We start from the raw sequence: 21,156 nt of genomic DNA, 5'->3' as shown, positions 1-21,156 counted from the left end.
TAATGGAAGCCATGGGGTTGGCCGTGCCCCTTGTAATTTCCTTTTCCTGTGTAAATAGATGCTTATCTTGTCTTCCTAAATAAAAACAACTGATGGCTTCTTGTACCTAAGGCTTCCCAGGTGCTTGTGAGTGGGGAACACCACTTCCAAAGGTAACCAAGGAGATTAAAATTTATCCTGGGAGAAGATAAGATTTAGGCGAGGGCTTGAGCCAATCACTTTATTTTAGAAAGCATCTTTATACAGCATTGAACCTGGCTTCTAGTCATGCTAATGACACCTGGCAGAATGGTAACCTAGACTGAGGAAAACAGTATTATCTCTAAAGCTACTCAGCCTTTGTCTGCATCACTACAGAGCTTCTGTATAGAATCTTCCCCTCTCCTCCTCTCTGGCTTCCTGCTGCAGATTATTGAAAGAAAAATTACATATATCCTTATAATACACACATCATGAAATGTTTGCACATAGTGTTGGGGGTGTGGGCAGATAGAATCCTTGCATGCTTTTCCTCAGCTTGCGTTCTCACAGGGCTTGTTGCATCCTAGTCCTAGCTGGGTTGTACGCCTGGCAGGATCCTTATTCCAGTGGCAGTTTGTAGCATGCCAGATGTTCTAATCTCAAATTTGCAGGCTTTGTTAGAATTACTGTGGTTTAGAGAGGAAAATCTGTTTCTTTCAGAAATAGACACTTTTAAAAATATTTTATTTTAATACAAGCTGAGTGTGAATGATTTCTGTGTATTTCAGAATCAGATTTCCTTAACCCCAAAAGAGTTCATTTTCCTTTTAGTGTGGACTTTTAAAAAACTATACTGCAATCTAATCAGTGTGCAGTCAGCTCTTTGTAGCCATCCTCCTGCTTAGAAAACCCAGCCCTGTTATACAGACAAAACAGTTCTAATGCTAGCAAGGGACAAGCTCAGATCAACTCATTTGCCCTTTAAGCCCAATACTAGCTTTTAGGAAGGTAGCAAGCACATGTTGTTCTACTTAATCCATGTGCTACATTTCCAGAATTTATTAACTCATTAGTTCCTGGAATAGAATACTATGCAAAACATAAGGATAACCAAGTATTTAAACCTTTAAAAGATGCTCCCTTAACTTTTAGCTTTGCTTTTCAAGGATATATTGGCATGAGGCTATTAACATTCAGTAGATAAGCACAGTACTTCTGATTATGTGGATGCAAGGAATAATTAACATGGCTTTGAACTACTGTATTACCAGCCAATAAAATTGTTCTTCTAATCCCAGGCAGACTTTCCCTAAGGCTCAACATGCTGTCTAGTTCCAATCTGTAAAGCTTCTAAACATTAGTGGTATGGCTTCAAATAACCTTCCCAGGGCCAGTCTTACTTCAAATGGCACCCTGGGTAGGACTGGAGGTGGAGCAGGATTTGGGGATGGAGTTTGTCTGAGTACAGAGCTGGGGGCAGAGCGAGCCAGGAGGTGGAGTGGAGGTGCAGGCAGAGCGGGGAGTGGAGGCAGAGTGGGGCTGTGAGGTGAACAGGATTTGGGGGTGGAGCCGGGCAGGGGGCTGTTATTGTGACACTCTCTTGGTGGTGCACCCTCCTGACCATGGCGCCCTGGGTGGTTGCTCACATCAACCACACCTGAAGCTGGTCCTGAACCTTCCTTTTGTACCAGAAGAATAAATGCTGTGGTGTAGTAATAGCCAAGTTTATTTCATAATATTGGTGTTAAAACTATTAATTAGTTATTAGGGACCAAATTCTACTACCTTTAGTGAATTTCTTCCTTGATTAACTGAAATCAGTGGGACAATTCATGAAGTAAATTTCTACTCAACATGAGTAAGTGTGGATGAAACGAGTCCCTAGGAAAATTGTGCAGGACTAATCCTATGTAACCACTATGCGGCAACATGTGTTTTCAGAAAGCACCTTGTGTCTGACTACCGTTATGACTGCATGTAGTTTTGACTGAAATGTAACATGTCACTCTGGCTGCAGTGCAGAGGAGACACGAGGATTGAATACAGCCCTGTGAAAAACCAGAGCTCACCTTCAGTGTGTGTACCACTCCCTGCTTGCCTTCCTGAAAGAGTTCTCTATAATAACTGCTGCTGTAGACCTCAATGGGCCACAACTGACCAGGAGATCCAAAGTGGGTGAGATAATATTTCTTATTGGGCCAACTTCTTTTGGTAACAGAGACAAGCTTTCAGACTACACAGGGAAAGATACTCCCAGTGCCACAGCAAAATGCAACCTTAAATTCATTACTCTGCTAGACACTAAAAATTATGGTCTGAACAGAAATGCTGGATTTATGGCTTAATTACAACAATCTGTAACCCACTAACCCCCTTCTTTTTTTGTCTTATGCCTGCAGAAATGTTAACAGGCCACTCTGCCTTGATTTGTCCCTTGCAATATGTGCTAACTACTTGGCTAAATATGTACTAAATAATATGTACTAAACAATCTCTTCTGCCTTGCATTTTGCTGTGATTATTGGAATACTTTCCCCAGATCTGAAGAAGAGCTCCGTGGGTATGTCTACAGCAGTGGTTCAAAAACTTTTGTATTGATGGCCCCTTTCACACAGCAAACCTATGAGTGCTACCCCACCCCCATAAATTAAAAACACATTTTTTTAATATTTAACACTATTATAAATACTGGAGGTGAAGTGGGGCTTAGGGATTGAGGCTGACAGCTCGCAATTCCCCATGTAATAACCTTGCGACACTGTGAGGGTCTCGAACCCCAGTTTGAGAACCCCTGACTTGGGGTCATTGGGCTTGGGCTGTGGTGCTGTTTCATTGCTGTGTAAACTTCTGGGCTTGGGTTGGAAATCAGGCTATAGGAACCTGCAAGGTAGGAGGGTTCCAGAGCCTGGGCCCCAGCCTGAGCTTGGAAGTCTCATAGCAATGAAACAGCCCCGCAGCCCAAGCCCTGCAAGCCTGAGTTGGTTGGCACAGGCCAGCCATGGGTTTTTCTTTGCTGTGTAGACATATCCTCAGTGGCTCAAAAGCTTGACTCTCACCAACAGAAGTTGATCCAATAAAAGATATTACCTCACCCACCTTGTCTCTTTAATGTACTGGGACCAACACAGCTATAACTACACTGCATACTAGAGATCCAAAGATGTCTCAACTTGCTCAAAATGTTTTGAAGCCATAAATGAACGCAACTTCAGCAGGCACCAGTGCAGGTCACTTTAACTTCTCAGAAGGGAACGACTAGATTTCCTATCACTAGAATGACAAGCATTGAAGGGTTGATTATTAGAATGTCTAGATGCCTAAAAGTCTATAGAACCAAAAAACAAGAACACAGAGAGATAGCAGATGGAATAATTGCATTAAAGGCAGCAATTTTACAATACCTTATCTGAAACAAAAATCATAATAATGTAAAAACAGGTCTACTATAAAAAAGTGTGTTAGTAATTGCTATCAGAGAAACTGGAGATTGATGAAAAAGAGTACTAGTCGTCTCTGATAGAGAGAAGATCCCTAGCAAGAATCCCTGGCAAGAACAAGCCAGTGAACAAGAACAATGAATATACTATGATCCTCATAGCATTGAACTTGCAAGAGTCATAGGTCATTTTTAACTGCCAAAAGAAGTGGAAAAAAAAGTGGTGTCCATAAGGAGGTCAAGGGTAATTTCTGGACTGGAGGCCTGTTCTTCTGTTAACACAAAAATATTCATTGTGGAAAATATGAAGGCTTTAATTTTCTTTTCAATGAAGTGGAGAGTCATTTGTGACAATGTTTTGTTATATTTAGAACAATAACATGCCACTGAGACATACATAACTGCCTTGCTTTGGAGTACACTGGGAAATCTGACCACTGGACTATGGAAGCAGAAGACTTACTTTTCAGACCTTCGTATGGGTAAAGGGATGCGAGGATGGCTATGTACTGTTGTTTTTATCTTGTTAGGTTTAGCTTACTGTTGAAAGTTCATTTTTTGATAATTTGATTGTGACTGAATAATCACAGACACATCTGTTGGCAATGTTAATCTTCATTGTGTGTATATATGAAACCTTGCAGTACTTACTCAAAGGAACAGAGTTCACATTCTTAATAGCAAGAGCAGTATTTGGTTTAGCCAACTCTTACAATTTTGTTGTTGACTCTCTCATACTATTGGATTTTTATCTTAAATCTCTATATCCTGGTATCATGAGATTTTGTGACAATCTCAATTTATATTCAAAACACAAAATGTGTCTAGTCCTGATAGTTTCAGAAATAAGTTTGAAAATGTGAAATCTAAAGACTCAAAAGTCAGGATGCAAATGTATTTATTTTTAAAAATCTTATGGTTTTTAAGGCAACCTCATGATTTTCTGGGGGGCCTGACCCATGATTGTTGAATGCTTGGGGTATGCAAGGTAAAGAAAATGGAAACAAAAAATGATTAGAGGTCTGGAACAGCTTCCATATGAGGAGAGATTAAAAAGAAGGAGACTTTTCAGCTTGGAAAGGAGAGGACTAATGCGGGAGAGGGACAAGGGGGAATACGATAGACCTCTATAAAATCATGACTGTTGTGGAGAAAGTAAAAAAAGTAGTATTATTTACTCCTACTCATAATACAAGAACAAGGGGTCACCAAATGAAATTAATAGGCAGCAGGTTTTAAACAAACAAAAGGAAGTATTTCTTCACACAATGCACAGTCAACCTGTGGAACTCTTTGCCGGAGGATATTGTGAAGGCCAAGACTATAACAGGGTTCAAAAAAGAACTAGATAAGTTCATGGAGGATAGGTCCATCAATGGCTCTTAGCCAGGATGGGCAGGGATGGTGTCCCTAGCCTCTGTTTGCCAGAAATTGGGAATGGTGACAGGGGATGGATCACTTGGTGATTACCTGGTCTGTTCATTCCCTCCGTGGCACCTGGCATGGCCGCTGTCGGAAGACAGGATACTGGGCTAGATGGAGATTTGGTCTGACACAGTATGGCCGTTCTTATGTTGAATGCATGGGCTTAGCAATACATTTTATTTTTCCCTTCAAGGAAAGCATTTAGCCTTCTTCAGTAAAGGCCTATATCAGAATCCCCTTCCCTCTGTCTTTGTTCATTGCTCTTTTCTGACAATGAAAGAGAAATCTTTGCTTTTTTTAAAATTTAGTTTAATGGTTATTGATCCTTTTAAAATGGAAGTTTCTTCTCAACCTTTTGCTTCATTTCCATCTATGGAACCTAGTATTCAGTTTCCTCAGTGTCTTGATCTGGAGAGCAAGTTCCAGCATCCAGACATCATTTATTTTAAATTTGTTTATATATGCAAAAAAAAAATCATGGAAGTTTTGAAAGATGGTGATCATTGTGGAGAAGCTCTGTGCTTTAATTGTATTTTATCCATCATAAAAGCTTCTGGCTTTCTTTTTCTGAGTGCATGTGTATAAATGCACAGCGAATGATATGTGCATCTCTGTATTTCAGGAAGGCTCCATGGACAGCTTGTATGAGCCAGTCCAGGAACACCAAGACCCCAACGAGACCATTAGCATCAGCAGCAGAGCAAGCACTCCACTTAGCACCTATGTGAAATGCAGACTTCCAGACAGATCTCTGTCTTTGGTGAGTGAAAAGAAGTGAAGTACCCCATGCACTTTTCTCCAAACCATTACTTTTCTTGTCTGAGCTTTCCAACAGAGCCAGTATTGTTGTCTCAGCCTCAGATTTTAAATATCTACACTCCTTGGAACCTACCAAAATCCTGCTAAGCTTTTCCTCAGACCTTCATGCCTGTGAGATAGATGAAATGAGTGCTGTCCAGTCTTACAAATAGGACCCTAAAAATAGGTCCTCGGCTCTGTAGCACTTTGGACAAGATCCAAATCCATTGAAGTCAATGGGAGTCCTTCCATGGATGTCAATGAGCCTTTTATGATTAAGTAGCCATTATATAGACAGACATGCAATATAACCATAGACTAAAACCATATAAGAAGAGAGATTGAGAGGGTGTCTATGGAAAAATTATTTTATGGGCAAAGTATGTGATTCCCATTTATTAGTAAAAATAATTAAAGGTGGGAGAAGAACTATATAGTAAAATGAAAGGGTTCACTATATGATTAAAATGGAGAGCAGCAAGTTGAACATCTAACATTCCGTAAAAGGATGCTAAAGGAGGAAAAAAACAAAAATGAATGAAAAGTAACCCATTAACAAGACTATATTTCTAACATATAGCATATTAAATATGTGCATTGGAATAAGTATGGATTCATAAAAAGATCACGTTTGAGAAGTTTGCTAGAATCTTTGAGTTTTCTACTGTGTATTTCCAAAGGCACAGACCAACAGTGCACTAGGGAACGCACTATAGCAGTATTTGGATTTCAATATAAGTATCACATGATTAGAGTTGGCCACAATACTTCCATAAAAACATCAATGGAAAATGACTTAATGGAGATTTTCACACACACACAATCTGTTTTCATCAGCATTTTTCAGGTTTTTTGTTTTAAAAAAAGCGAAAACCCAAAAGCTGAAAACAATTTGGCTCCTGTTTGCTTTTCAGTTGCCAAAAACCTAATAAATAAATAAACCTGAAGAAAAATTTGAGCAAAAATGAAAAAAAAGTTGAAATTTTTGTAAGGAGGGAAAATAATTTCTCGACCAGCTTTATGTATGGTACATTGATTTGCAAAGTCAGAAATGCTGGTATGTTAAGGAAGTCTTTTGGGATTGCAAATTCGCATGAGGTATAAATAACAAGAGAAAACTAATACAAACTAAGAATTTGGCAATGCAGAGAGGAGAGAGATAATAATACCAAAGCTGGAATTAGCCTCACTATTTATGTCCCTTATGAAAGGTGTACCTTTTAAATTAGCTGCATTTATAAACTGGAGGACAGAAAATAGAACACAGTGGGAAAAAATTAGGTTATCTTTGTGTTAAATTAGGGATTCTTATAGTTAAGCATGGGAAAGAATCAGGTTAATATTCTCACTCTTGTGTTGTGGATAGAATAGTTGTTTCTCTCCACCCCAAAGGTAGCTCCATTTTGGACAGGTTGACTAGTTAGTAAAGCACTCTTCGGAACACTAGGGATGAAAGACATTAAGTAAAAGTAAACTGTTGCTATATATTTATTATGAATAAAATCAGGGTGACTGTAACCAGAGGCTTTCTGAAAATCAGCAAAGCCAAGTCTATTACCAGACCTGGATTATTTCTCTAATAAGCGCACATGCAGTAAATCATCTGCACAATGCTTGGCTGTAAGATTAAAAAAAATATGTTGACTGTATCCAGTATGAATCAACAGATGTTATTTTCAAATTGTGCATGACATTAGTATGAATATATTTCAGCTGCCTCTTGAAATTCAGGTCACTATGCTACAGTATGTGGCCAAGATTGAAGTCACAACAAAGGGTAGCCAAACAAGGGACTTGATCCTGCAAAGAGTTAATCCTGTATGTATCCTTACTACCATTTGACAGTGGGATTATCATGGGAATTTGCAGGACTGGGCCCAAGGTTAGCAGTGATGTATGAATTGTGGTGACAGATTAGCCAGACTTCTGTGGACCTAAGTTTAGCATTGCAGTAGGCAGTCTTCTCCACCCCCACCTCAACTGAATGTATCTTCCATTCTTCTTCTCTTCTTTCTTGTTATCAACCTCAGCCCAGACCCTCTTCTATTTAAAGTGAATTAGTGGTACTTTTCTCCCTTCATCATGGCTTCTTATAGACATTTGCATTGCTCCTGGTGATTATGTGAAGGCAGAATGAATGGCTCCAATTTCACAGAGGGTCAACACCAGAAAATGCAGAAGGAGGTTGTATACTGACAAAACCCATGACTAAATGCCTTTTTAATCATTATAAGGGCCACAGGCCGTTTCCAGCCTTAGTCTTGTTTTCCCGTCTGACCAGCTGAGGAGAGTCACCCGTCCCACTCCAGCTAGGGGATGCCTGCAGCAGTCAAAGAAGATTTAATCACAGAATGACTCAAAGGAGATCCATTCCCTAATTGACTATCCAGTCTACCCACAAGTCATCATGCTTCCTGTACAACCAACCACTTGACCATCAGAAGCTGTGAGATGATGCAGTTTGTTGTTTGTATTCCAGTAATGCCCAGATGCCCAACCAAGTTTGGGGTTCAATAGCGCTTGGCACTGTACAAAGCTAGAGTAAGAGACAATCCTGCCCCCATGAGTTAAAAACACAAAACAAAGGTTTGGAGAAGGACATAACACATCAACAGAGTGAACAGAGGGATTGTTTGCAAGTGTCCTGTATATCTCATGGTTATTATTAAAATAATTTTGGGGTGGATTTTATATATATGATTATATTTGTACGAATTTAGTATTTAGGGCAGGAAAGGTGAGTAAGAAAGGCATGAAGGGATTAGCTAAAAGAGAAGGTAGAGGAAGACAGGGAAGCATGGCTGCAAGCAGAGGCCATAGAAACATAGATGGTTTTTTGGGGGGTATGTGTGTGGAGGGGGGACACCTAGGTAATGTCACAGGTATCATTGAGAAAGGCAGCAATTTTTCAGCGAGCATCTTGTTAAAATTCTAGGAGTTCATTCCTTGCTTAGGGACTGTAATGCAGAAGATGGGTGAAACTTAACAGTACAGAGGAATTTCCCTTTGCAAAGGGAGGCTTAGGTTTATCCAGACTTTCCATATCAGTGAAGCCTGGCACTGGTGAATTTTCTGACATTCTTTCCACTGCGCTTTGTTTCTTATAAAGTGCCTTTTTTTAAGAATAAAAGTAGACTTATATGTGTTTTATACCTATGGAAATTGAGAAAAGCCTTTACATTTCTGCTTTAAAAAGAAGTCCTTGAAATATAAACACACTAAATAAATAGTTTGGATTTTTTTTCTTTCCCAAATAATATATTGCCTTTTTTAATCCTTCAGGGTTGGTGCATTATTAGTATAATATATCATCAGGGCTATGACAAACATATTTACTTAGTGTATTAATGTGTTTTGATAATCTCTTCTTTCCTGCCTAACAATGCTCTCCCAATCATAAGCACTATCTGTCTCTAGCTTTGCAAACTCAATTGTGTTCAGAAAATCTACTCAAAGAACAAAGAGAAGTCAGAGCTGCTTGTGTGTAAGTAGGGAGAGGGCTGCATTCATTTAGGGTTTATGCCAGCATAAACCTTTTCATAAATAACTTGTGGCCAAAAATCTACTGAGTGAGAGTGATGACACTGCAAAGCAGATTTGCTTATGCTGGTGGAGGGGCATGTCATAACATTTTTCCCAGATTTGGACCTTAGTGTCCAAAATATGGGTGTTAGCATGAAAACCTCCAAGCTTAGTTACCAGCTTGGACCTGGTAAAGCTGCCACCACCCAAAAAATTAGAGTGTTTTGGGGCACTCTGGTCCCCCCAAAAACCTTCCCTGGGGACCCCAAAGACCCAAATTCCTTGAGTCTTACAACAAAGGGGAATAAAACATTTCCCCCCCCCCTTCTCCCTTCCAGGTGTTCCCTCCCTGGGTTCCTGGAGAGATACACAGAAGCAAGCTCCGTGAATCGAAACAGAGGGACTCCACCCTCCCCGTTTCCAGTCCTGGAAACACATGTACTTCCCTCTTCACCCAGAGGGTATGCAAAGTCAGGCTTAGTAAATCTAACACAAAGAGATTTTCCCCCTGATTTCTTCCTCCCACCAATTCCCTGGTGAGTTGCAGACTTAATTCCCTGGAATTCCCACTAAAGAAAAACTCCAACAGGTCTAAAAAAGAAAGCTTTATATAAAAAGAAAGAAAAGGACATAAAAATGGTCTCTCTGTATTAAGGTGACAAATACAGGGTCAATTGCTTAAAAGAAATATGAATAAACAGCCTTATCCACAAAGAATACAATTTAACACATTCCAGCAACTACACACATGTAAATACAAAAAACAAACAATATAAACCTACTGTCTTATCTCTTTGTACTTACAACTTGAAAACAGAAAATTAGAAAGCCAGGAGATAGAAAAATCACTCTCATAGCCGAGAGGGTCAGACACGAGACCAAGAACAAAGAACTCACACACCAACTTCCCTCCACCCAGATTTGAAAAAGTCTTGTTTCCTGATTGGTCCTCTGGTCAGGTGTTTCAGGTTACTGGTGTTACCCCTTTACAGGTAAAAGAACATTAACCCTTAGCTATCTGTTTATGATAGGGCATAAGGGATCAGTGCTCTCTGTACAACAGACAGTGCTGGTTTGACAGATGGTGTGGTCAGAGCACTAAGAAGTGCATTTTTGGAATTCCTCCTGTTGGCAGAGCTCCTGTGGAGCCCTGTCACAAATTAAAGCTACTTCTACTCCTGATGAATGGAACATAGTAGTGGCATCCTCACCATCACAGGTGAATTACCTTTGAGGTAAGCGGGGCTTGGCAGGCACAAGGAAGTGTAATTTACACATCCCCCTGACAGTTCTGCTGAATTTGACCCAAAATGTTTCTTTCATTGTTCTTGTTATTTCATTTCTCTTCCCAGAGGATTCAATATACAGCACACATGTAGTAATATGTACATATAGAAATGCCATATAGATCATGGCTCCTTTTGAGGTACTGAGCTCCCATGAAATGAAAGCAGTTAAAGGTACTCAACTTCTCACAGTATTGGACCCTAAATTAGCTATATGGGTGCTCTGTGCACATGTCCAGAAGAAACATACCTATGAGGTAAGATGCTGAGCATCCAGATGTTACAGTTAAGTTTCCACTTTTGGCCTCTGAATGCAACAAGTGTGGTGTTTGAGGGAGTAATAACACCTTTTGAATATTATAGGATCCTATCCATGGAGTCTGCCTATGAATATAATATAGTTATGAAGGTCTTTTTTTCTTCCTAATACCCAATGTCCTTCTTCTCTTATTAATTTATATTGTATAGGATAGTGTTTCCTCAACATTTTCTTGTTGGTGACCCCTTAATGAAGGTCAACTTTTTTTGACCTTCGTATGTTTACTATATAATTCAGAATAAAAAAATGTATCAAAGATAACAATAAGCCTACGGAACCTACATATGTTTTGAGAAGTTGATGGAGAATACTTGTTCTTGAAGAGTAAGGGTGTATGTGGGGAACAGGGGATCAACATTTTCTTTGCTTTCGATTGGGAAAACATTTTCAATGCCCCATTGGTTGAGAAACACTGCTATCAGATAACATTACCACTGAACATTAGTGAAAACAGAACCCTGGAGACTGAAATCCTCTGTGTATGCCCAAAACATATGGGCACAGAATAGAAACCTTCTCTCTGTAAAAGGCATAGAAATCAATTGACATTACAGAGTATAGGAAAGGCAAGAAAGCAAGCTTCCTCTGTCTACCCTGTCAATGCATCTCAGCCTTGACCAGATGGAACCACTTCTAGCGCTAAGGTTATATCTACTCTAGAAAATAATCATGTTTAAATGTGATTGTGAAACATAGCTGTAGCCTAACCAGAGAAGAATCTAATTAATCAGATTCTAATAAGCAGTGTATAATATTGTTGATTTATGTGCATGACCAGCAAAAATAATACATATGCAAGAGAACCAATTTTTAGATGAGGCTTTATCTGCCAGTGTCTGCAAATAAATGGTTCTCTAAGATGGCTATGGCATTTTATTTTTTGTCTCTATGGAAAAAAGAAAAAAAAGTTCAGTCACAACCATGTTACACAACCGTCTTTAAACATGGTTATTCTTGTAATGTAAGTGGGGCCTTAAATAATATTTCAGTCTCCATGTTCATTCAGTCTTTTCTCCCTCACCTGAGCCTATGCTAATGTTTTCAGTCATACTAATGCTTATGTTCTAGGAGCTGGACTTTGCAAAGCAAATTCAAAATTAAAATGACTTTTCCTCATGGGTTTGTGCCCACCTACAACATTGTAACATGTATGATATATAAACCCTTAATGTAATGAGGACACCTACAGATAACTAATAATGCTTATCCACTAAGTGGCTCATCTATAGAGACAGTTTCACAACACCGACTCTGTATCGAAACATTACAAAAGCATAAGAGTGAGAATTAAAGGATAGTGTGACAGTTTTACCTCTTCTGCCCTCTTCTGCCCTCTTCTCCCCTCCCCTCCCCTCCCCTTGATTCAATGGAATTAAATCAGGCTGTCTTCATTATTTTAATGTAGGGTTGGATTTTGGAAATTATTATTTGACTAAATGAAAATAATCAACATTCCCAATATAAAACTTTTGACTGAGCCAGACTAGAGAAGCAGATGGGATTTACAGTTCATGTCCATTAGAAAATCCAAGATTTTAATCTGCATAAATTGCATCAAAACATTGCGCACATTACTTAGTGGGGGTTTTACAGTACACAGTGGATTCTCCACAAAAATCTATGCACAACTGTAGTCATAGTAAATCCACCATTTCAGCCCTCAGTCACCCGTGTCACATATTTCAGTTTCCCTCAATGGAATATTTTAAAGCTGACTCACTTATGTTTCACTCCATTAAAATTCGGCATCGATAAAAGTGCTGCTAAATCAGTTAAAATGCATAGTCACCAGACACTTAAACAGATTGTTGTGGGGGTTATTTTGTTTTGTTTTTTAAGGAATATTCAGTTCAGTAGTTAACTAAAAATAATGGCTGGATGCTGTGTCACTGTGTTGGCAGCAGAATCAACATGGTTATTTATAAAATAGTCTCTAGAAATGGAAACTGAGATTAGTGATGACGTTTTAGCTGTAAGGCCTGTGAAAAAAATGCAGCTAAGGCCAATGTGCTATGTGTAATCTTATCTGCTATTTCTAGCATCTGAGTTACTCGACTTACACCTTATATTCAGCCATTAAGCTTATTAACTGAGCCCATTAGTACTTCTCCCCCATTTTAAATTACATCACTCAGTTCCGTTCTACAGGGTGCTCCCCCAAGCTTGATAACATCTGAGCATTTTTACCTCTTTAGTGCCTTGATTCAGGACACCATCTTTATTCAGCAGTGCACGTGCTTAACTGCATTGCTGAGTAGGGACAGACTTGAGCATGTGCTTAAGTGCTTTGCTGAATTGGAGCCTAGCAGACCCCACATCATGTGTCATCCCTGCATGAACCTTCTTAAAAAACTACCTGAAGTCAAAGTGTTTCTATTTGAGGGACCACCTCTCTCTGTACATTGCCATACTGCTGCAGCTATGGCCAGAAGAAAAGCTCAGTCTTGATGCCCTTCATTTTAAAAGATGAAGGCTGGTAGTAGAACATTCTCCCTGAGAGGCTCTTCAGCTGTGGAACAAGATTCCCCTTTCGGTACGAAACAGATCTTCAGGGAATACTGCAAGATGCATCTATTTGCACAGCTTGGTGCAAAGGTGGGTATTAGACGAGAATCAATTTTGTAAAAGGAGAGGGAGTATTGTGTTTTGCTGGTCCTGTTTTTGCAATCTATGGCAGGTGTGCCTAGAGCTTTCAATATGCACATTTTTTCTCTTTTGTATAAAGCTGAACTTTGTAAGAGTTAACTCCCTCCCCTCATTTTTTTTAAACACTGCATAATTCTTTTCTTGTGGGTGTCTTGTCTGCCATAATAAAAGTTATAATTGTAGTTGTGCTGTCACATTCTGCCCAGATATGGAGCTGTTGTGGCAAAACTTGTGGAGTTCCTCTGTTAATTAAAGCCATATAGGTGGTGCTTCAGGAGAAAGAGTTAGGGCAGGGGCGGGCAAACTTTTTGGCCTGAGGGCAACATCGGGTTTCAGAAATTGTATGGCGGGCCAGTTAGGGGAGGGGGTCATGGACCAGCCCCCATCCACCTCCCCCTGGGACCCCTGCCCCACCCACCTCCCCCTGTCCCCTGACTGCCCCTGGAACCCTTGTCCCTGACTTACCCCCACTGCCCCATCCAACCCCTCCTTTCATTCCTGATGACTCCCCTCGGGACCTCTGCCCCATCCAACCACCCCTTCTCCCTGTCCCCTGACTGCCCCGGGAAGCCCTGCCCCTGACTGCCCTCCGCCGGCCCATCCAACCTCCCTCTAATTCCAGACTCCCCCCCCAGGACCCCTGCCCCCACTCAATCCCCATTCCCTGCCCTCTGATGCCCCAACCCCTATCCACAGCCCTGCTCCCAGACCACCCCCCCCAAACTCCCCTGCCTTCTGTCCAACCCCCCCCTTCCTGCCCCCTTACTGCGCTGCTTGGAGCATCGATGACTGGTGGCACTACAGATGCGCCGCCTGGCTGGAACCAGCCAGGCTATCACCACCACACAGCACAGGGCACTGGGTCAGGCCAGGATCTGCAGCTGCACTACCCCAGGAGCTTGCAGCCCTGCTGCCCAGAGCATTGCGCTGGTGGTGGGGTGAGCTGAGGCTGCGGGGCAGGGGAAACAGCAGGGGAGGGGCCAGGGGCTAGCCTCCTGGGCCAGGAGCTCAGGGACTGGGCAGGACGGTCCCACGGGCTGGATGTGGCCCACGGGCCATAGTTTGCCTACCTCTGAGTTAGGGGAATATACCCTTTTAATCTCCGTTTACGCATCTTTCTGAGCAGTGGTTATGTGCTCCTGGCCCAAGTAACTGCACAAGTGGCCACATAGAGCTGTGTCCTCAGGTGGAAAATAATAGTGCTTTTGTACACCATGCTTGCTTCCTTCACAAACCTCTAAAGACCTACCCAGCCTGTGAAGCATTCTGACTAGAATGCTCCCACATTGTTCTGTGTTCGTTTTGTATTGTATCATGCTCCGTTGTACCTGCTGTGTCTTTCAACTGTAAGCTTGTCAGTGGAATGGCCTGTTAACTGTGCAGCTCTCTTTGCTGACTGCACAGCACCAGGCACTTCAGCAATAAGAACTAAAAATTGTTTCCAAGTTATTTTGCATATGTATGAATGGCAAAGGTGAAGTGGGCCTGAATGTCACTTAGTTTCTTTCTCAGCAATGGTATCTGGCCACTGAGGGGGATAATAATGGGCATCTTATTAGTAGGACTCTTCCAAATTCACAGTCCACTTTGGTCAATTTCATGGTCATTGGATTTTTAAAAGAGCAAATTTCAGGATTTCAGCTATTTAAATTTGAAATTTCATGGTGGTGTAATTGTAGGGGTCCTGACCCAAAAAGGAATTGTGGAGGGTCCCAATCTTATGCGGGGAGTGGGGGGGAGATTGTGGTACTGCTACCCAGGGCTCACCCCAGGCACCAGTCTAGCAAGCAGGTGCCTGGGGCGGCCAATGAAGAAGGAGGCGGCACATCCAGCTGTTTGGCGGCAATTCGGCTGCAGGGCCATCACTCCCTCTCAAACCGAAGGACCTGCTACCGAATTGCTGCCAATCGCAGTTGTTGTTTTTTTTGGGGTGGTGGCTTTGGGCAGCAAAAACTCTAGAGCTGGCCCTGCTGCTACCCTTACTTCTGCACTGCTGGTGGTGGCGGTGCTCCCTTCAGAGCTAGGCAGCTGAAGAGCGACAGCTGCTGGCCAGGAACCCAGCTCTGAAGGCAGCAATGCAGAAGTAATGGTGGCATGATATGGTATTGCCACCTTTACTTCTGTGCTGCTGGTGGCGGGGCATTAGACTCATAGACTTTAAGGTAAGAAGGGACCATTATGATCATCTAGTCTGACCTCCTGCACAACGCAGGCCACAGAATCTCATCCACCCACTCCTGTTACTAACCCCTAACCTATGTCTGAGTTATTAAAGTCCTCAAATTGTGGTTTAAATACCTCAAGGTGCAGAGAATTCTCCAGCAAGTGACCCATGCCCCATGCTGCCGAGGAAGGCAAAAAAACTCCAGGGCCTCTGCCAATCTGCCCTGGAGGAAAATTCCTTCCCAACCCCAGATATGGCGATCAGCTAAACCCTGAGCATGTGGGCAAGACTCACCAGCCAGCACCCAGGAAAAAATTCTCTGTAGTAACTCAGATCCCACCCCATCTAACATTCCATCACAAACCACTGGGCATACTTACCTGCTAATAATCAAGGATCAATTAATTGCCAAAATTAGGCTATCCCATTATACCATCCCCTCCATAAATTTATCAAGCTTTGTCTTGAAGCCAGATATGTCTTTTGCCCCCACTACCCCTGGGAAGGCTGTTCCGGAACTTCACTCCTCTAATGCTTAGAAACCTTCATCTGATTTCAAGTCTAAACTTCCTAGTGTCCAGTTTATATCCATTTGTTCTTGTGTCCACATTGGTACTAAGTTTAAATAATTCTTCTCCCTCCCTGATATTTATCCCTCTGATATATTTATAAAGAGCAATCATATCCCCACTCAACCTTCTTTTGGTTAGGCTAAACAAGCCAAGCTCTTTGAGTCTCCTTTCACAAGACAGGTTTTCCATTCCTCGAATCATCCTAGTAGGCCTTCTCTGTACCTGTTCCAGTTTGAATTCATCCTTCTTAAACATGGGAGACCAGAACTGCACACAATATTCCAGATGAGGTCAGAACTGGGCATCTGGCCAACAGCTGCCACTCTCTAGCCATTCAGCTCTGAAAGCAGCACAGAAGTAAGATGGCAATACTGCAACCCCCCTTAAAACAACCTTGGCAACTCCCCTGCAGCTCCTGTTTGAGTCAGAACCCCCAATTTGAGACATGCTGGTTTCCCCCGTGAAATCTGTATAGTATAGGGTAAAAGCCCACAAAAGATCAGATTTCCCCGGGGTGGGGTGTCGAGGGGAACAAGATTTCATGGTGTGTGACACATTCTTCAGGCCTTGAATTTGGTAGGGCCCTACTTATTAGTGATGAAGCTGTTGTTCCATATTATCAGTGCCTTCCATATCTTAGGGTCTCACTGTCATACCTGATCAGCTGATTTATTTCTTAAGCCCTTTGAGAATGTTTTCATCGCAAAGATTATTTTCATATATTTTCTGTCAGCTTGCAATTGCCAAGCATCTCTAAAGTTCCACACATTCATCAGCTACTGACCATGATATGATAGACTGCCCAGTATATCAGAAAAGTGCCAAATAACTTATCAGTCTTTCAAAGTTATTGCCAGAAAAATCAAAATTTATCATTATACCTTCGTTAATCTGCAATATTATAATAGGCATTGGATTTCAGAGGCATTAGGGAGAGAGCTGGTTGCCTAAACTGATCACCACTCTCATCACATCTCTAAAGGAATCAAGCTGTGCCAGGTATTTGTCAACTAGTAAGCATCAGAGGAACCCCCCTTTTTTTTCAATTCAGTGGTTATAATGTTGTCCTCCTTTCTGAGTTATTTAATGAAAGCATGTAAGAAAGGGCTTATTCATAACAAATGTGTGCGAGTAATTTATGTACAAAATACATCAGCAGTGTTTTATACTCTCAGGGAGGATTGTACCTACTATCAATGAATATTTCTGCATTTATAGGAATGCATATTACAGTTTTTTTATAATACTGATTTAATTTATATAGTGAATAAAAATATAATATCTGTCTCACATTTTTATCTTCAAATTTGTTAGTTGGGTTTTTAAATGTGACTGTGTTTTGAAAAGGGAGTGTAAAAGTGACACCACACAGTTTCCTACTGGCTATCTCAAAGACTTCTACATTTGCATTTGCTTCATTTGCAAGTTTCTAATTGCCAACCCTGCAAACTCTGGAATCTGAAAATCAAGTTGTATTCTTTGTCTCATATATCACCAATAATAAAGATTCTGCAATTAGAATATAGCCAGAAATCTTGCTCATATGCTCGTGAGAATCCAGCTCTCTTTCACAGCTGCATTGATTATGCAATACAAACAATAATTATTTATTTTTGTGCCTAAAGTAAGCCTGTCTGACTCAGCCATGACAAGAAGCAGGTCTGTTCAGTAAGTAGGTACAATTTTCACATGGTCTTTTTCAGACCACTACCATACTTTAAGATAAGATAAGAGCCAGATTGACTATATCATGATCAATGGCAAATGGCAATGCTCGCAGACAGATGTGAAAGTGAGAAGGGATGCAGATGTTGGCAGCAACCACCACCTTGTCACAACTTCCCTCAAGCTAAAACTGATACGTGTGGGTCCACCAAACAAGGGACATAGATTTTATGATATTGACAAGCTGAAGTCCCTTGAAATGCAGAAAGCCTTCGTTCTGCAGTTAAAGAACAGGTTTCAAGCACTTGCAGACCTTGATGAAGAGGAAGGGGAATGTGGATGAGGAGATCAATAAGAAGTGGGACAGAGTAACAGCACTTTATAAACAGAGCAGTGAAGCCTGTCTAGGCTACAGGCAGAAGAGAAGGAAGGAGTGTATTACAACCAGCACATGGAATGCCATAGAAACCAGATGAGCCCTGAAGAAAAAAGTTTTAGACACAAAATCCCAGAAGCTAAAGGACAAATACCATGAGCAGTATAGCAAGGCATACCCGGGAGATCAAACACCTTGTGAGAGCAGACAAACAGCATTATATTCATAATTTGGCAACACAAGCAGACAAACTCTCTCATCAGGAACAAACAAGACCACCTACTAAAAATAAAAAAAGAACAAGAAATGTGCTGGACAGAGCATTTCAAAGAATTGCTGAACATGGAGCCACCTAAAGAGGAGGCAAACATCCAGGAGGCAGAAGAAGATCTTGATATCAACACAGACACCCCAACTAAGGAAGAGACCACTGAAGCCATCAAATCCTTAAAAATGGGAAAGCTCCTGGCAACGATAACTTGAATGCAGAATTGTTCAAGGTAAATCTTAAATTAGCAGCATCTATCCTGGCGCCTCTATTTACATCAGTCTGGGAAAGGGAAAAAGTGCTAGGTGAGTTGACCAATGGGGGTATAGTGAAGATACCAAAAAAAGGAACTCTCAGTGATTGTAATAACTGGCGTGATATCACACTTTTATCTGTGCCAAGGAAAGTATTGTGTAAGATCATAGTCCAGCATATATCAGAGGCAGTTGATGGTGTTCTCAGAAAAGAGCAAGCTGGTTTTCGGAAAGGGAGTGGATATATAGACCAGATCTTCATTCTACAAAACATAATAGAACAGTGCTTAGAATGGCAATGGCAACTCTACATAAATTTCATAGACTTTGAGAAGGCTTTTGATAGCATTCACAGGACCAGCGCATATGGAATTCCTTTCCAGATAATCAGCGTCATCAAAAGCTTCTATTTCAACATTATATGCAGTGTTGATCACAGTGAGTTCAGTTTTGTAGTCAAAACAGGAGTTCATCAGGGTGTGTCATGTCTGCAATCCTCTTCAAACTTGCCATCAAATGGGTAATGCAGCACACAACAGAAGACATGACAAGAGGCATTAAATGGACACTCTTCTCATCTCTTGAAGACCTCAACTTCGCAAATGATGTTGCTTTCCTATCACATACCCAACACCATATACAAGAAAAAACAACGCATTCAGCCAGCAAAGTGGACTGAAAATCAACTGCATTAAGACAGATATCATGACCTTTAATATTGCCTCATCATCACCAGTACAGATAGAGGATTATGTTCTCACCAATGTAGAAACATTCACATACTTGGGCAGCACCATCAGATCGGATCATGGAACAAGCCACGACATCTGGAACAAAATCAATAAAGCCAGGAACACCTTCAGGAGCTTAAATACAGTCTGGAAATCATCAAAATACAACATCAAAACCAAACTCAAGATTTATCAGAGCTGCGTATTTTCAACACTACTTTATAGTGCAGAATGCTGGGGAATTACAAAGTATGATGTGTCCAAACTGTCTTAATTCAATACAACCTGCCTCAGAAAAATCCTCCATATCTTTTGGCCCAGAACAATCTCAAACCAAGATCTATTGACACAGTGCAACCAAGAGGATCTGAGCACCACCATTGCCAGAAGATGTTGGAGATAGATCGGTCACGTGTTTCAGTTAGAAGCTGATTCCATCACAGAGTAGCAATAAGATGGACACCTGAAGGCAAGTGAAAATGAGGCTTCCCAAAAACAACATGGCAACGAGCTGTGGAAGCCAAGCTGAAAAACGTGGGGCACAGGTGGGGAACCACTGAAAGGCTTGTCAGAAGCAGACAGGAGTGGAGGAGCTTCATCACTGCCCTAAATGCCAGAGGCGTAATAGGAACATGATCATGATGATGTCCATACTTTAATATTTAGTCACTGTTGCAGTATGTCCAATGAACATACCTGCAAAACCATGGAACTGCATATAAATATCTAAGTAGATTTAAATAAACAGTTGTTGAAGCATAGATCTGAAATTATAAGGCAAACATCTGTACCTACATTTTCATGTTCAGTGCCAGTGGGGAATGAAGGAATGTTCTATGTCAGGCTTCTGGCTTTAAAATAAGCAAATTTATTAATAATAGTTTAGAATTATAATACAATAAATTATAAATAATATAATTAATTTCTCAATGGGTGGATAAACTGAAGTTTGGTGTAGTCTGACCTTATTTTTCCAATGTAGAAAGAGGGACATGCAGAGCTAATTTCAAATGTTCTCAAAATATTGATTTGGGATTAATCTTCCCTTATTTCCCCAACGAGTGAATTAGGAGTCTCTCCTGTCTCATATCAATATAATCTCTCAGTTGACATCACAGCAAATAGATGGATTCTGGTTGACAAAGTTATTTTTAAGGACAGTTGACTGCAAAGACAGCTCGAGGCAGAAACCTGCTAAGGATTTGGGAGGCATTTAATCCTTAATAATATTGACCTAAGATCTCTGACACCAGAACACAATTCTTTTTCTATGAACATTATTGAAAAATCAAAATGTATTGATATGTTACAGCAGTCATTGGCACCATGCTTCCAAAGGAATCTCTTGAATACATTACTCTTTCAACCTCTCTAGACTTACTGTATATACAGGAGGAGTAAACTGAGATATTTTTCAGAGTTTTGTCTATACCTTTGTCAGAGACAGCACCAAAAAAGCATTACAATTAACACCTGTGAGCTCTCCTTAGTCTTTCATATAGCACTTTGTGTGGAACAAAGTATCTTTTCCTGATAGGTACTGTGATGAAGTAGCAAATGTGGAGCATTAAAAAAGGTAATCTTCTATCTGGTTAAATTCTAGTTTTGCCTGAGTTGAAAGTGTGTTAATTAATTCTGGTTTGTGATGTGGACTTCTGTGTATTAGGATCTGAGCCTAATTTAATGAAGCCATTTCTCTTAGCGCTGCTGAACAGCTTCATATGAGCATCCCA

At 40.8% G+C, this 21,156-nt stretch overlaps 1 protein-coding gene across 2 annotated transcripts in view; it reads left to right on the top strand.

Moving 5' to 3' along the window:
• The window catches only part of SAMSN1 (SAM domain, SH3 domain and nuclear localization signals 1), a 147,674-nt gene that overhangs the window by 29,888 nt on the left and 96,630 nt on the right, over positions 1–21,156 (top strand). Inside the window, exons 1-2 of one of the 2 annotated variants that reach the window (XM_050958424.1) lie at positions 3,837–3,879; positions 5,445–5,582. In XM_050958424.1, coding sequence (XP_050814381.1) covers positions 5,454–5,582 — 129 coding nt within the window. In that variant the 5' untranslated portion in view covers positions 3,837–3,879; positions 5,445–5,453. Of the gene's footprint in view, positions 1–3,836; positions 3,880–5,444; positions 5,583–21,156 lie in introns of those variants that run through there. The other variant, XM_050958413.1, reaches the window with a different exon arrangement.

The sequence above is a fragment of the Gopherus flavomarginatus genome, chromosome 1, assembly GCF_025201925.1.
Source record: "Gopherus flavomarginatus isolate rGopFla2 chromosome 1, rGopFla2.mat.asm, whole genome shotgun sequence".
Classification (NCBI taxonomy): Eukaryota; Metazoa; Chordata; order Testudines; family Testudinidae; genus Gopherus; species Gopherus flavomarginatus.
This window is presented reverse-complemented; position numbering and strand designations above follow the sequence as displayed.